At 39.9% G+C, this 15,997-nt stretch overlaps 1 protein-coding gene across 1 annotated transcript; it reads left to right on the forward strand.

Moving 5' to 3' along the window:
• Positions 1-5,732: 5,732 nt before the first annotated feature.
• LOC147862060 (uncharacterized) lies at positions 5,733-7,121 on the forward strand. Its single transcript, XM_087322067.1, has 3 exons — positions 5,733-5,874; positions 5,950-6,078; positions 6,437-7,121. The coding sequence occupies exons 1-3, from the start codon at positions 5,782-5,784 to the stop codon at positions 6,581-6,583; spliced, it is 369 nt and encodes a 122-aa protein (XP_087178193.1). The 5' UTR covers positions 5,733-5,781; the 3' UTR covers positions 6,584-7,121.
• Positions 7,122-15,997: the final 8,876 nt, after the last annotated feature.

Consider the following 15,997-nt stretch of genomic DNA (forward strand, 5'->3'; position numbering starts at 1 on the left):
TACTATGTGTTAAAGGTCAGAGGTTCGAGTTTAGAATGTGACATTATCCCCCCTCTTACACCACCTTCCCATATCGGTCGTCGCCTTAAAGGGATACTGTTGATGAAAATCTTAGACCACCTCCAAAGCATTTTGTAAGGAGTAACCCTTCCACAACACAAGGTATTGAACACCAACAGGCATGAGCAACCATGTGCGGTCCTCGCCTAGTACTGGAACACGAATACCAATGGGTGTGAGTGACCATGTGCAGTCCTCACGGGGAGCATGAACACCAACAGACATGAGCGACCATGTGCGGTCCTCACCAGGAATTGGAACATGAACAACAACGGCCCTGAGCGACCATGTGCGGTCCTCACCGGAGACTGGAACACGAACGGGAGTGAGCGACCATGCGGCCCTCACCGGAGACTAGAACACGAACGGGAGTGAGCGACCATGCGGCCCTCACAGAAGACTGGAACACTAACGGGCGAAGGAGTGCAAGTGAAGCGGTCGACTCGACTTCTTCTATTATAAGAGGGCAAATAGTTGAGGTTGACCCAAAACATGGCACAAACGGCAGCGAGAAACCAACGCAATCCCCACCAGGAAAGTGAGCGGATGTGACCCCCACCGAAACTGGAAAGTGAGCGATCGAAATTGACCCTCGTCAAAAGAGAGTGGAGTGAAATGTATAGACCGACATGAAAAATGGAGTGTGAGTGAGCAACGATTCGATCCCCACCAGGAAAGTGAGTGGTTGTAACCCCCACCGGAACTAGGAAGGTGAGCGATCAAAGTGATCCTCTCCAAAGGAAAGTGGAGTGAAACTTGAACTGAAATGAAAATGGAGTTCAAGCGAGCGACAATTCAATCCCCACCAGGAAAGTGAGTGGTTGTGACCCCCACCGGAACTAGAAGGTGAGCGATCGAAATCGGTCATCACCAATGGAAAGTGGCGCGAGACTTGAACTATAACAAAAATGCAGTACAAGCGAGCAATGATCCAATCCCCACAAGGAAAGTGAGTGGTTGTGACCCCCACCGAAAGCACTCCTCACCAAAACCGTGATGCAAAATGATACCTAAAAATGATGACAAGTAGTGTTGATGACGACAATGGTTGGGCAAAGAGGTGCTGAAAATGATGACGTCGAAGACAAGGATGTTGATGACGGTAACTCCGGAAGTAAGGACGGTGATGATGGTAACTCTAGAAGCAAAGGCGATTACGATGAAGGGTGGTGCTTCCCATCGAAAGGGATTCAAACTATCACGGACAAAGATGAAGAAGGAGACAAGATGGAATGAAATGAGAATACTAGATTGATGTGTCAATGACTGGTGTTGAATCCCTTGAAAGGGACCAAGGATGTTACAAGTATTTATACAATTTCCGAGATTGATTATCTCTAGAATATACTCAAGAAATATCTCTAGAATATACTCGAGAAATATCTCGAGAATATACCCCTTTAGAATATACCACAGAATAATTCTAGAATATACTAACGACTATAATATTCTCAAATGTACTATACACTAGACTCTACAATATATACAAGTTCACAATCTATGTGGATAGGTCAGAAGGGATTCCATATGGTTAACACAACACAATGTACTATGTGTGTTAAAGGTCAGAGGTTCGAGTTTAGAATGTGACACCTCTGTCCATCTCAATCCTCTTCTGTTCTTCACTAGGTGTTAGGGTTTGTTTTCGAAAGCGTATGTCGACTGCAGAGGACTCCCAAAACTATGCCTACATACTAGGCTAGATCTGTAGGCCTCTAACGGCCTACCGATTTCAATCCAATCTGGCTGTCCGATCCGGCTCATGTTTCCGGATACCATGCGAACACTGATCCGGCTCTCCATTTTGGATACCGATCCGGATCCGGTTGAGCTTGCTCGCTCAACATAGTTATTGGAGTCAAACTGGTACAAGCCAATATATTATGCGAGTCAGAAATTATCGACCGCCAAGAAAAATTATTTGAATACCGAACGTGAGGCTCTAAGCATGATTTATAGTGTCAACAAATTTTGACATTACTTGTTGGGTCGGAAATTCACATTTCATGTCGACCATTCCTCATTACTATATTTAGTTTCCAAATAGGAGTTAACAGGTAAACTGGCAAGATGTACACTACTGCTCCAAGAATTTGAGTTCGACATTATTCATCGACTAAGGGTCCAGCACATAATAGCCAACTATCTTAGTCGACTAGAGTCGAGGGAGCCGAGTACAGGAGTGAATGATGATTTTCCCGATGCTCAAGTCTTTCGAGACGACATGGTAGCTTCGACTGCAAGGGATGAAGAAACAGTTGATTTGTGGAGCATTGAAATGTCAATATTTCTTAACACCAGATTCCCACCAGAAGGAATGTTGGTGGATGAACAAAAAAGACTAGCAATTTGGAGTCGGATTTCTATTTGTTAAACAACACACTATATCATAAAGGAGCAAATGGCATATGGCGACGCGCGGTTGGACAATTCGAGAAAGAGACAATTTTGCATGAAGCTCATTGTAGGATAGTTGGTGGCCATTATGCTAGTGAAATGATAGCCAGAAAGATTTGGAACAACGGGCTATGGTAGCCGACTACTACAAAGGATGTAGTCGAATATTTCTGACAATGCAATCTCTATCTACGAACTAGTCAACCTACTGAATGGGATCATATGCCGCATCGACCGGTACTACCATTAGAGCCGTTCCAGAAATGGGGTCTCGAGTTGGTCGAACCATACAAACCTGCCACAGCAAGAACCGGGAATCGATATATTATAGTCGCTACTGACTATTTTACGAAATGGGTTAAAGCGAAAGCCTTTCGTGATAATACAACCGCGTCGACAGCGAAATTTCTATACAAATACATATGGTGCGATTTGGTTGCCCAATTGAGTTAGTAAGTGATTAGGGTACTCACTTTGTTAAAAAACAATTGCATGAATTGTCGACTTATTATGCGATGGTGCATAAAAGGAGTACTTTGTACTACCCACAAGCTAATGGGTTAGCCGAATCAACCAACAAGACACAACAGATGATTCTGAGAAAGATAGTCAATGAAAATTGCACCGATTGGGATTAGAAACTCCATAGTGCTTTATGGGCTTATTGCACCACCTATAAAACAATGATCAAGTGGACTCTGTTCCGAATGGCGTTCGGACTAGTGGTAATCATGTCGATTGAGTTTCAAATTCCGACACTGCACGTACAGGTAACTGAACGACTCGACGAGGAACAAGTAGAACAAATTCGGAAGGAGCAACTGTTGTTGCTGGAGGAGAGTCGGCTACAAGTCATGTGTCAATTGGAGCAAAAGCAAAGGCGAACTAAGGCGTTCGTCGACAGGCATCAACACAATAAGGAGAAGTGGTTTGAAGTCGGCAAGCCAGTGTTAGTCTTTCAAACGAATATGGGATCGATGCAGGGAAAACTAAGATTCTAATGAACTGACCAATATTGGATTATCGACAGCAAGGATGACACATATCAAGTCGGAACATTAGCTAGGGAGATCTTGCCAAAATGGGTCAACGGGTTCCGACTCAAGCCATATCAGGGACCGACCCCGACAAATCCATTTGAACAAGGCACCGACATAGGCAGTCCGTCGACTACTTAGTAAGTCGGTGATGAGGACATTATTATAAATAATAATAATTAAAAGTATCTTGGCAAAAACAACCATAACAGAAAATCAATTTCGTCATCATTAGTTCTTGGCATTGTCCCTTTCAGACTATAAATGGATAGGTACGCTCATGATTTAATATCCATTGAGAGTCGTGATCATTGAAGAGCCATTAATAGTAGATTCTATTTTTAACGTTCTGCTTTGAAAAATGGAGTCACCACTTTTCCACAAAAATCCTTTGGCTACATTCTCTGTCACAGAGAAACATAGAAACAAACATCCAAGCAAATAGAGCACGAAGAATACTCACACAGGTGAACAACGAACGCAGCAAACAATAGCAGTTGATCAATAGACTCTCTCCGGTGAGTACCGACCACATCGACGTTAGTTATGGAGGAGAAGCAAACGATATAATGTTGTTTCATGTATTAGCGCACTTACGACAATGGATGAAGGCAAAATGCTTACAAGGGTACCTTCGAATAGCAGATATCGAACCCCATCATCAAGGAGAGAGAGTGTGTGTGTGAGTGAGTGAGTGAGTGAGTGATGATAAGAAATGATATATTATATTATATGAAGAAAATATACAAGAATAGCTAGAAGGCTTAAGATTGGCGTTGAAGCGAATTGGTTCTCAATAATGCCATGTGCCTCTTTTTATATTATGCTTAGGAGTACTCTTGACATTTCTAGAATGTTCTAGAGAAATCTAGAATATACATGGATTTCCTAAGTGAAATAATAAATGGAAATAATATTCTTTGTATTACAATATATAGTTTAATGGTAGGGCTTCAACCCATGTGACACAAGGTCATGGGTTTAAATCCTTTTGAAGCCATACCATGCTATATCATGACACAACCAACATAAGACCCCAAGGAAGGAGAAGGGGTAGCCATCACGACCGACGTCGACATCAACAGCCTGGAGAATAGTCCCACGAGAAGAGTGGCAGGAACCAGAGCTGATTCATCAAACACCACCCGAACTCCAACAACCGAAGCTAATCCCGAACCCAAGAACCAAAGCAAATTGAAAACCTCGAACTCAAACCCAAAATTCAGCCAGAGCCGACATTAGCACCTCAACCTGAATGACATCCACAAGAGAGTCGGCCCCGACCAAAGCAGTTAAGGAGAAAACAAAAGTGTTAGCGATACACTCAATCAGAGCAAGAGAATCGGCCGCCTAAGAGTCAGGTTGACTGACCACTACAAACTGAAACGCCAACTTCCAGGAGTGTCAAATAGGCTGAAACGCAGCCTATCGAAAGGGGGAAATCATCGATTATGTCCCCAAATGAAGTCCTTGGCCTGCCTGAAATACCACCTGCAGCCGATGAGTTCGCGACACTATTACAATTCGGGACAGCTTACGAACTCGTGGATTGGATCGCCAAGAGAATGCAGCACGCGTCCGACATGCTGGCCTAGGAGCATAAGGATCGAGAAATGATTCAAAAGGCCATGCTCAACGTAATTGAACCAGAAGAACAGCAAGAACTACAGAGAATTGGTCGACAACGGGATGCGAAGAACAGGGGACAGGTGATTCAAATGCCTCCTCTTCATACAACGCTTGTCGAAGTACACTGGTAGTTCGCCAGAACAAACAAAGCGGCAAAGGATATGGCGGAAGCATGTAAACGAGCAACGACGGCAGCCGACCGTATGCATGCACAGTGTTCGTCATTACAAAAGGATAACACTGAACTGTTGGATCGACTCCGACAAACAGGAGAAAAAATGAAGGTAGAACTAATGATACACGGTTGCGTAACAGGGTATATGCCCGATGGAACTGATGACAAGACGGATGTAGATAGAAGAGAAGAGAAGAGAGGTCCATTATATCGGATATGAGTAGAGAAGGCTTGGTAGCTATTCGGATCGGACAACTCTTCCTAGTGTAATAAAAAGAGATCTATCTTTATCTATCAATATATGTATGTAGAGAGAGCGAGAGAACATGAACTCATCTATTTTCATCGCTAAATTAGTGGTAAAAGCAGCTCTGCATTTCCTGCCATTTCCATCTGCTCTGTCCCTCACCGCCACAGACACAATCAAACGCGGGAGCATTGCCCCTCAGGAAATCCGAAAGAAGAGATACAGTGAGGGAGAACATGGATTCTCGCGACGACAACCTGATCATCCATTGCCCCTCAGGAAACGCATGGATGCAGACCCTCGAGGACTCCATCCAACTCCACAAGCTCGTATGTCTCTCACCTCCATCGCTCTTTCAAGCAGACCCTGAGTCTCTGTGTTTCTGAATCACGGGTTTTCTGCAGGTTGTGAGCATGTATTATGCATCCTGGAGCTCCCCTTCCAAGGCCATGTATGATGTGATGGTGAAACTGGCTGCGGTACAAAACCCTAATCAGGTCATCTTCTGCAAGGTTGACATCGATGAATCCAAGGTAACTTCTCTTCTGTCTCTCTATCTCAATCTAGGGTTTCAGGATTCCTAAAATTTTGCAGAATACCCCTATGTAGTAGTAGTAGTAGCAGTTAATCTTCAAAGAAGATCCGCAGGCAGTAAGTGTTCTGATAAATTTGGAAATCATATTAGGGATATTCTGGTTTTTGCCACGCTTTGCAGCCATGGAGGCATTTAAGCAATGTACTTACTATGTTTTGCCATTGGAAACTGCGAGCACACAATTTGTAATGATATTTGTCATATGCAGGACATGTCCACTCATGATTTTGTAATGATATTGTCATATGCAGAGAATCTCCACTCATCATTTTGTAAAAGATATTTGTCATATGCAGGACATCTCCACTCGAATGGTGGTTCGCATGGTCCCCACCATCATCTTCACACGGGAAGGAAAAGAAGTAGGCAGAATCAAGAGCGTCGTAAGCATTCAACACCTCCAGGAGAAGATCACATCGCTTTTACAACTGCAAATGACATGAGAACTTCTTTTCATGGGTTAGCACCGCGAAGAAGAAGTGGTTTGACAAACTCTTTCCTCGATATGAATGAGTAAGCTAGTTTTAAGAACCCTTGGCTAGTGGTTTGCCTATACTGTAGGCCTTTTGTGTGTAATTGAAACAGTTTTGTTCCCGACTTTGGCCCCTTCCGAACCTTCGCTTGCACCCTTAGGTTTTCCCAACTAATCAACTACTGCTGCCTCATTAGCATTACATTCCATCTCCTTCCATGGTCCACATCAAATGAAGCCTATGGTTTAAAAGCTTGGCATTATGAGGTTTACTTCCATGAGCAACTAGCTGGGTGTGTGCCTACCTTGTATTTACCCCGAAGAGGATGTTAATTTGACTAATTAGCCGCTTCTGTGCGCAATAATCTTTTCTTGTTTTTAACATCTTCGATAGCATGAGAACTGTTTTGGTCATCAATCAGCCTTAATAGGATCCAACAATTCACAAAACATGCTGAAAGATTTATCCACTATAAACGGAAATTAACTTTTAAGATTGATTATTAGCATTCTTCAAGATCTCTCGAATTCTTTTTAATCCTGTAGCCAAAAATCTCTCTTATGCATGATGTATATGTTTGACAACTGCTCGCCATTAAGGAGATTGGACTAGTAAAGCATTGGAGTAATACACAAAAACCTATAGGAGTATGGGCACATGATGAGCCCATATGCTCCCCATATTCCACATTCAATCTTTGAATAGTACACACATTAACTTTACCGGAGTTCCAAATTTAGAACATTAATTGAAACTGAGCAAGACTGAAATACAGTCCATTCTATTATCATGTGCACAAATCCATTTTTAACACATTTGAAGTAAATCCCTCCCGCAATACCTCAAAAGCATCCTTCGAAGTACACAAGAGGTGGAGTAAGCTTATCATAACACATAATGAAGTCACTGCTGAAATTTTAATGCTCAACCATCAGATAAGCTAATAGTAATTGTCTTGGTTTACTCCAAACGCCTCTCCTAAATAAGCTATCTACAACAGGAGAAACCTATGAAAACCAACTTTAACTACTAGTTAGCCCATTATTTTATGATTTAATGGTGTGCATGCTTGCATACTATCTTGATTGTACCCAACTTAGTACAAATAACAGATGACTGCTTATTCAGACTCAAACATGTAGATATACACTCGAAGCTTTTTTGAGAGGATGGACACCACCCTCATGAAGGAGCAATGAAGCATGCGAATGACTTGAAATGCAAGTCAACATTTATATAGATGCATTTAGTGTTAATGTTCACACTAGACCAATTGCAATCTATGGGACAAGGCCTAGCCCATGGCAAAGATCGACCATGGGTTCTCTCAAAAAAAAATTAGGACTTTGAATTCTACAATGTAAACCACCAACCCAACAATCAAAGCGAAAGGAAAGCAATGAGATAATATAAGTGATGCTATTCATACCCCCAAATCACTCAAATCATCATGGATCAAATGGATGCGAAAAGTTGTTAGTGCTAAATTGCAATTTAGTTGTAATAGATTGACATTTAGGAGGAGATCTAACTTGATAAATTCTATGCTTGGAAAATAGCATGGAGATAACGCAACATGTATGTCCATGTCCTTTTGTATAAAATAATCGAAAGGGAATAAAAGAAACAAATTTTCATTTTGGCTTGGTTACAAGTGTGACTTACATGCCCTAACAAATAGAAATATCAATGGCCTTAAGCAGACCCAATTATGCCTTTTCATATTGATTATGCTTTTACAATGAAACCTCAAGGAACATCTAAGAAGCAATTACGAAAAGCAAACATATCTTACATGTAGGTAACATCGAAATAAGTAAGAACACAATTTTTTGGGTAAAACTCATGAAGGCATGCAATGGCAGGAAAGCATGACATTGTTTGGTAGACTAAATTGATTAACAACCCCAAAGATAAGCAATTTTTTTTCAAAGAACTATGTAGATACATCACCCTTAGACCTTAAGAACAAACAAGTAAATACGTGGTCAACATTCAATAAAGCATACAAGTTTTAATGGTTATAATGTCGACCAAAGGACAAGAATCATGGCTCCGCCATAGCATCATTGAGAAAGTAACCTAGTCCTCAATAAAGCCATTCCATGTTTTTTAGCATATTGTCGCCCTTCAGAACAATCGCACAAATACGTAGTCAAGTTCAATACCTTCATACAAGCTTTAATGCTTATGATATTCATCAAAGGACACAAATCAACGTTCCTCCATAGCATCATCGAGAAGGTCTCGTAGTCCTCAAGCCATTCCATGTTGCACATAATGTCACCCCTGAGAACAATCGAGCAAATATGTGGTCATCATTCAATATCATACAAGCTTTAACAATTATAACATTTACCAAAGGATGACAACCAAGGTTCCTCCAAAGCATTATTGACAAGGTCCCTCAATCCTCAATCAAGCCATTCCACATGATGCTTGGGAGATGCCCAAACCTTTCGTCATCCTCGATGAATGAAATTTCTACAAACATTAGGTTTTCTCCATGACCAAAGTGAGCACTAATGCTAACGAAGCCTATCATGCGTAACGAGCATTAGTGAACTAAGTAATGAACTTTCTTCTCTTCCACTTTGACGGCTCCCACTCCCTCAGTATCCATCCCCGCATGGTTGATTCAAGGCCAAACAAGGCATCATCAATAGTGACATTGAAACAACTATCAACAGTCTAGTAAAGCCTTGGCCATCTGCATGAGTTTGGCATAGATGTTGCAACACAACAAGAGTCAAGGTAGTTGGTGTGCAAAAATGTATCTATAACAAATCTTACTTTAGAGTCATCATACAAGAATCAAACTTATGACATAATAGAAACCTCATTTATTTGTTATTCACCTTATTTTTCCCTTGGGTTAACAACCATTTGAAATGACACTCTTTACTAGAAGTAACCAAATTAAATTAAGATTAAAGTTTCTTTCGCATTTGATTTTTACAGTTTTAACCCATGACACATTCACTACCCTAGAATATTACTCACCATTACCATATATAAATACCATAGAACACATAGTGCACTCTCATGTATAATTGACATGTTGAAATGATGGATTTCTGAAGTTAATCTGACGAGTCACAATTATGAGTAGAGAAGACAGCGCAAGATCTACGTAACAAGGATTTTTAAATCAAGTATGACTCATAACAAGGATTTAATACCGCTCATAAAGAATTTAACATTCTATTAAATGTAAATTAGTAAAAAATAAATTAAATAATTAAGTTATGTAGACATTAATTTAAGAATGAAATGTTAACTTAATTACCATTACTGTTATTATAAGCTACTGACAATAATAAATATATGGAACATATTTAATTATTTGATCTATTTTTAAAAGTAAATTTATACATATAATGATACACTGTACACATATATCATTTAAAAAAATTCTCATTAAATGTTTTTTTATTTAATACAAGAATTGAAATATAAAGTCCAGTAACGTAAACATTACCAATTTATTTAAAAGTTTTACTTCAATAAGTCTTAATTTAGGTTAATTTATTCACGGAGTGCCCAATTTTAAAACTATTGTTATTGATAAGGTAATGTCTAAAGGGAATGTTTTTATGATGAATCTAACCTAGATTCCATTTTAATATCTAGGAATGTGATTTAACTTTAAGTTAAATTAGGAATATGTAACATAAACATTTACCTTATGATTTTTATGTTGTGAATCGTGATAATATCTTGATTATATGGTCAATTATAGTGATTTTGTTTTCCAAAAACAGGATACTACATTAGTATTAAGAAATGCCTTAACACAATACATAAAAGATGTAACTTTCAATAATGAGCCCTTTCTCTAAATTCTAATTGTCGGCTTAAATAAATACTTCTGTGTAGAGTAGAACCACTCCATCTTATTAGAAATCCGTCTATAAAATATAAGTCTTTGCCCCAAATGACATGAAACTCCAATAATTTGAGCTCTGTCTAGTGCCTATTACCTTTTATGCTATCTAAAGAACCTCTAAGATTATGCACAACCTCTAACAAAATCCCAAAAATGATCTAGGCTGGTCTTTTAGTCACATTTTAGAATACCGTCAAACATCGAGCCTTCCAAAATACCAAATTGTGATACTACTTACCAATTGTCATATTTTAGGTTTATTGGTCTCTATTTGTGGATTCAATGCTATCAATGTTTTTTGAATCAAACCATGTCTCATAGTGATAGCATCTGCAACATCCTCTTGTTCATATACCATTGGTTTATCTCGTACCACCGCCCACAATATATTGCTCCCCATGTATACATTGCTTGAGGATATATTGGTATTAATAGTGTTATGATTCTTTTCCATATATCCATTGCAAAGTCACAACTCCTATTATACTAATTAATTAAGATACAATACAATTAACTACTCTAATGAAATAGAATAGTCTTCAATAGATGATTATTTAATTGTCAACTAGAGAGTCCCTTTTCTTGAGAACTCACCCATCTTCTCAAATTAGCTCTCGTGCTTTAGTTAGTTACCTTTGCCTTTCCTTCTCTCTCTTTTTTGTGATAAGATATATAAATAGTTGTTTATTGCACACAATAAATATATCATGTAGTTCTTATCCACTTGAATTTAATTAATGAAAGAAAGAAATAAAAGTGTAAAACAAGCTAAATCATTAATACAACCATTTTAAAAATAGGCTTAATTGACAATATATTGATATCTCTCACACACTATTTTGGCATGTCGAGTTCACATGTGACGGGAGTAGTGACATTCAGTCATGATTCCTTTTGTCTTTTTTGTTTGTTACTTTTGAAGATTGATGTGGGTAATTAAGTTGTGCCACATTTTGATATCAAATGCACTTTACTTGGTGGATTTGACATTGTTGTCGTTAGTAAGGTTCATACTTGCAAGGATTCAAGTTAAGAATAAACGTAAAGCGACAACATCGAATGCATACCTCCTCATGATCAACTTTGGTATATAACATGTAGAGTTAATGTTTTGCAATGGGAGAGCATTGAGCTTGATATACATATCCCTTTTTACTCTATAGTCGCCTTCGTAAGAGACTGAATGAAGCTAATGTAGTATCCTTTGTAATCAACTAAATATTGATTAAGTGTGAGAACATCTCCCTTAATAAGTATTTAATTGTGTGTGAGGGTCTCTATCAAGAATCTCTTACTAATTAATAAACAAAATAAAAGTAAAAGTAAGGTGAATAGATTGGATAGAATAACCAAATCCTTCTAACCACCCTCGAGCTACCACTAATGTCCCATATGAATGGATATTAGGATGAAGAGTACCTTGGAAAAGGTAACATGATTGTTGTGAAAAAAGCCTAGCTCATGCCATTAGTGTCTAATGACTTTAGCCTTTTGATGCAATGTGTTTTATGATGGTAGGTAGGCCTAACATTTATACCTCCTCCTTGACCCCTTGACTAGATGTGTTTTTCTAAAGGGAAAAGTACCAGGATACCCCTGGAAGTTTGTCTATTTACTAGAATGCCCCTGGAAGTTCCAAATTTACCAAACTACTCCTATGTCCAAAAAAATACACTGTATAAACTAATTATACATTGAACTCTACAAGCCCTATTTACCAGAATACCCTTCAAACACAAATTTCTTTTATTTAAAGGGATTCTTCCAAGCATATCCTTGTACTTTTCCCTAAATTATAATATTGGGAAGAAGTTTTTCATTTCCACATCATTAATAATACTCATAATAACACTAACTCTGCCTCATCTTCAGCTTGCTCTTCTCCTCATGTTATCAGGAAATATAATCAACCTTTAATCCACGTGAGTAACAACAATATTGACAATCTGGGTAGCTTTAATGGAAGCTTGAGTGTGAACTATGTTGCCATTGCACCGCCTCTGCTGCCACCAATGGTCCCCCCCACATGAGCAGTGATGTGAGCAACGCCGCCGCCTGGCAATGGATCCATGGTTGTCGCCATTCTAGCCCTTCCCACCAACACCACCACCACCATCATCTAAATCATGCTTCTGCCCGCCCTACACATCTTCATCTCCTCCAATCGCTGCCGCCTAATGCTATGCTTAATCCCACTAGCCTTAACAAACCCTGCCATTGATTAGATTCCGTCTAATGAGGATGTGATCAGGCCGCCCTAGACCTTCGAGGTTGTCAACATCAACAGTACGACCAGTGATTCCTGCTTCAAATATGAAGCCATGGATCGAATGATCAGTAACACTACGAAGGTGCCGCCCTTAACTCAGAATTCTGCCAATCTCCGCCAAAATGAAGCTACAATTATTGATCAAGAAATCCCTCCCCACGATTAGCTACCATCACTCTTCGACGAGCTGGACCTCTACAACCTCAAAGCTCGCATGGTGGAGGCAGATCTCCCTCGCCTATGCCCGCCGCCGCCTGTACATCTCGCCGCCTCTCGTGATCCCATTCACAAACTACCTGATACTCCTAATGTGGCATCGATTGACGCCGTCCAAAAGATTCTTCGCCATTTCGCCGCCCCATTCAAATTAGGTCCAAGGCTAGGTCCTACAGGATCGAATTGTAATCCATGATCACAGAATGGATTAGGGATGCCCCGATCTACAGGGCGACGAAAACGTCTTGGTATTAGTAATTGTTCTCTTCCCCATCCTTCCCATCTCCATCGCCATCCCCATGCTTCCCTCTCTTCTCTGATGTTCCTTTCTTCTTCTCCCCCTGATCTTGATGGCGATGAGAGCGATCAAGTAACAACCTGCGGTGAGGCACAACATTGCGGCCGTTGCCCCTCCTGAAGCTATCAGAATTATGGTGAGCTTGCTCAAGTGGGCTCGCCTCTGCTTCTTCGCCTCCTTTGCTTCCGTCCTAGAGGGAGTAGAAGGAGAAGAAGGAACCATAACTGAAGATGATGAGTTGTTGTTGCATTGTGTTGCCGTTCCTTGCAATGGCGTCCCAGACAAGTCTACGTTACCTAGGAAAGAAGAAGCAGAGAAAGCTCCGAGCGAAGGAGGGTTGCTACCACTGAGCCTGTTGAAAGATTATAGGAGCATTATGCTGGAGACGAATTCACCGACTCTGACCTGAACGATGAGGAACATTATGCAGAGGCAACATCAGTATTGGAGCTTGACTATGAAGATCATAGGAGCTCAAGGGGGATGAGCAGTGCGATTAGTCGAAGCTCTAACCAACCTATAGGCTGCATTCAGGCAGTGACTATGTTCATATGTCTCGAAGAAGACCCGATCTTTTCTTCCATAGAACTACCTGCATAGATTAGTACACCAATGGCGATCTTGCATAACGTAACAATTTCTCACCCCAATCAAAATCTGTGCGCATAGAAATCGTTGCCATGGATCCTCAGATGTATAGAGAACGTGGACACGGAAGTACTGAGGGGTTAATTATGGAAGGAACGGATGATGATTATGATGAGTAGATGAGTTGCAAGAATAAGTACCAAGATACCCTCGAAGAATCCCTTTAAGTGAAGAAAATTGTGTTTAAAGGGTATTCTGGTAAATAGGGCTTGGAGAGTTTAGTGTATAATTACTTTGTGAAGTGTATTTTTTGGACATAGGGGTAGTTTGGTAAATTTGAAACATTCAGGGGTATTCTGGTAAATAGACAAACTTTCAGGGGTATCCTGGTACTTTTCCCTTTTCTAAAAGACTCTCCATTCATTGGTTGTCAATATCGTGATAGTGCATGCATCTATCATTCCCTCTATCTAATCATATATTAGTGAATATACACTTCACTTATGTTTTGTAAATAACCTAGCCTCCCCTATGTTATGCATGCATAACAAACATCTCCCTTAGATAAGTGTTAAACTAGAAGTGTTATTGTATGTGTTGTTTATTCATTTTCTTAATTACTTGTCAGGAATATACAATAGTGTATGGGTGTAGAATCTAGATGCACCTAGTTGACCATTTAATGATCTCGGTCTGAACACCATTGATAGTGGCTAGAGTTGATCACCTCTCATTGACATCTATCATGATCTACTAACAATACATGTAGATCACAGAAACATTCTCGTTGAATAGTGGATGAGTGAGATGGATGTAAATTGACGATGATGAGTCAACCTTAGCCCCACTCAAATGCCCCCCCCCCCCCCCCCCGACAATACTCGATCTCAAACCAAAGCTCAACTACCAACAATGTATGGAGTTCGTGTGGTTCACTTTTTGAAGCTATAGCGATTATCACATCATTCATTAATAATACTTGATTTGATCATCTTGTTATATAATGTTTCAATTACTTCTCCAATTGAAAGATACAAGAGCAAAAAGCTTGGAGAACTCATTGGAGTTCATGTTTCCCTTGTCTTAAGAATGCATGGTTAAACATAGAGGTACTTAACACCCTAGGTTCATCAAAAAAATTGGTGGATATCTAAAACAGGCTAATCATGTAACACTACATGCTAATCTACCCCTCGTCTTTCCAACTCCTTGCCACCTTAGAGACGATATTTCATAACCATACAATATGTTTCATGATCATGAGGATGTAGATAAGCACACAGCTTGTTCCTAAGTATATGGGTAGTCAATTGCTTGTACCAATGGTCGAGTGTTGACAAGGCTTACATGAAATCCCAAGTTGCTGGAGTTTTGTTTCTCCTTGGAAGGTTGGGGCACAACCTACTTAAGAGACTTTTTTACCCGAGCACCTCTCTACATTATGTTGAATTACACGCAATCTCGAAAAAGTTGTGCAATGCAACGTTAGGGCTTCGATGTTGGCCACTAATCCGCAAAGGCTCATCAGAGTCGAATGCTTTTAGGAGTCAAAAGGTCATTAGAATTGAAAGTTCGTAAGAGTCAAAAGCACCTAAGAGTCGGAAGGTCATTAGACTTGAAGGCTCTTTAGACTCAAAGGTGCATTAGAGTTGAAGGGGAGGCAAAGTCGAAGGCTCTATAGAGTCGAAGGTAGGTCAGAGTCAAAGGCTCTTTAGACTTGAAGGCTCTTTAGACTTGAAGGCTCCTCAGACTTGAAGGCTTGTTAGAGTTGAAGGTAGCGATGAGCCGAACAATGAATTATGCATGAGATTAAGATTAAAACACGTAATTGACCCAAAGAACATGAGAATACGAATGGATTTTACAATATTAAGTTCAAATTATCCACCTTATAGGCTAAAAATGTTGGATTAAGAAAGAAATTCCCTTTACAAAGTAGGGTTTACAAGATTTTGTGGTAAACGATAACAACGGTGGTAATTTTTCAAAAATAAAACAAGACTAAGAACCCCGAATTTCACGAAGAAGAAGAAAACAAAACCCAAAGACAACAAGTATAAGGAGGAGGAGGAGAAGAATAAATGCAAGCCCATTCGATGTCCTTCTTACCATGCCCTAGCTCTA

This window comes from Azolla caroliniana, unplaced genomic scaffold (genome assembly GCF_043228905.1).
Source record: "Azolla caroliniana isolate FFs.n. ecotype wild unplaced genomic scaffold, voAzoCaro1.0.p SCAF_7, whole genome shotgun sequence".
Taxonomy (NCBI): Eukaryota; Viridiplantae; Streptophyta; class Polypodiopsida; order Salviniales; family Salviniaceae; genus Azolla; species Azolla caroliniana.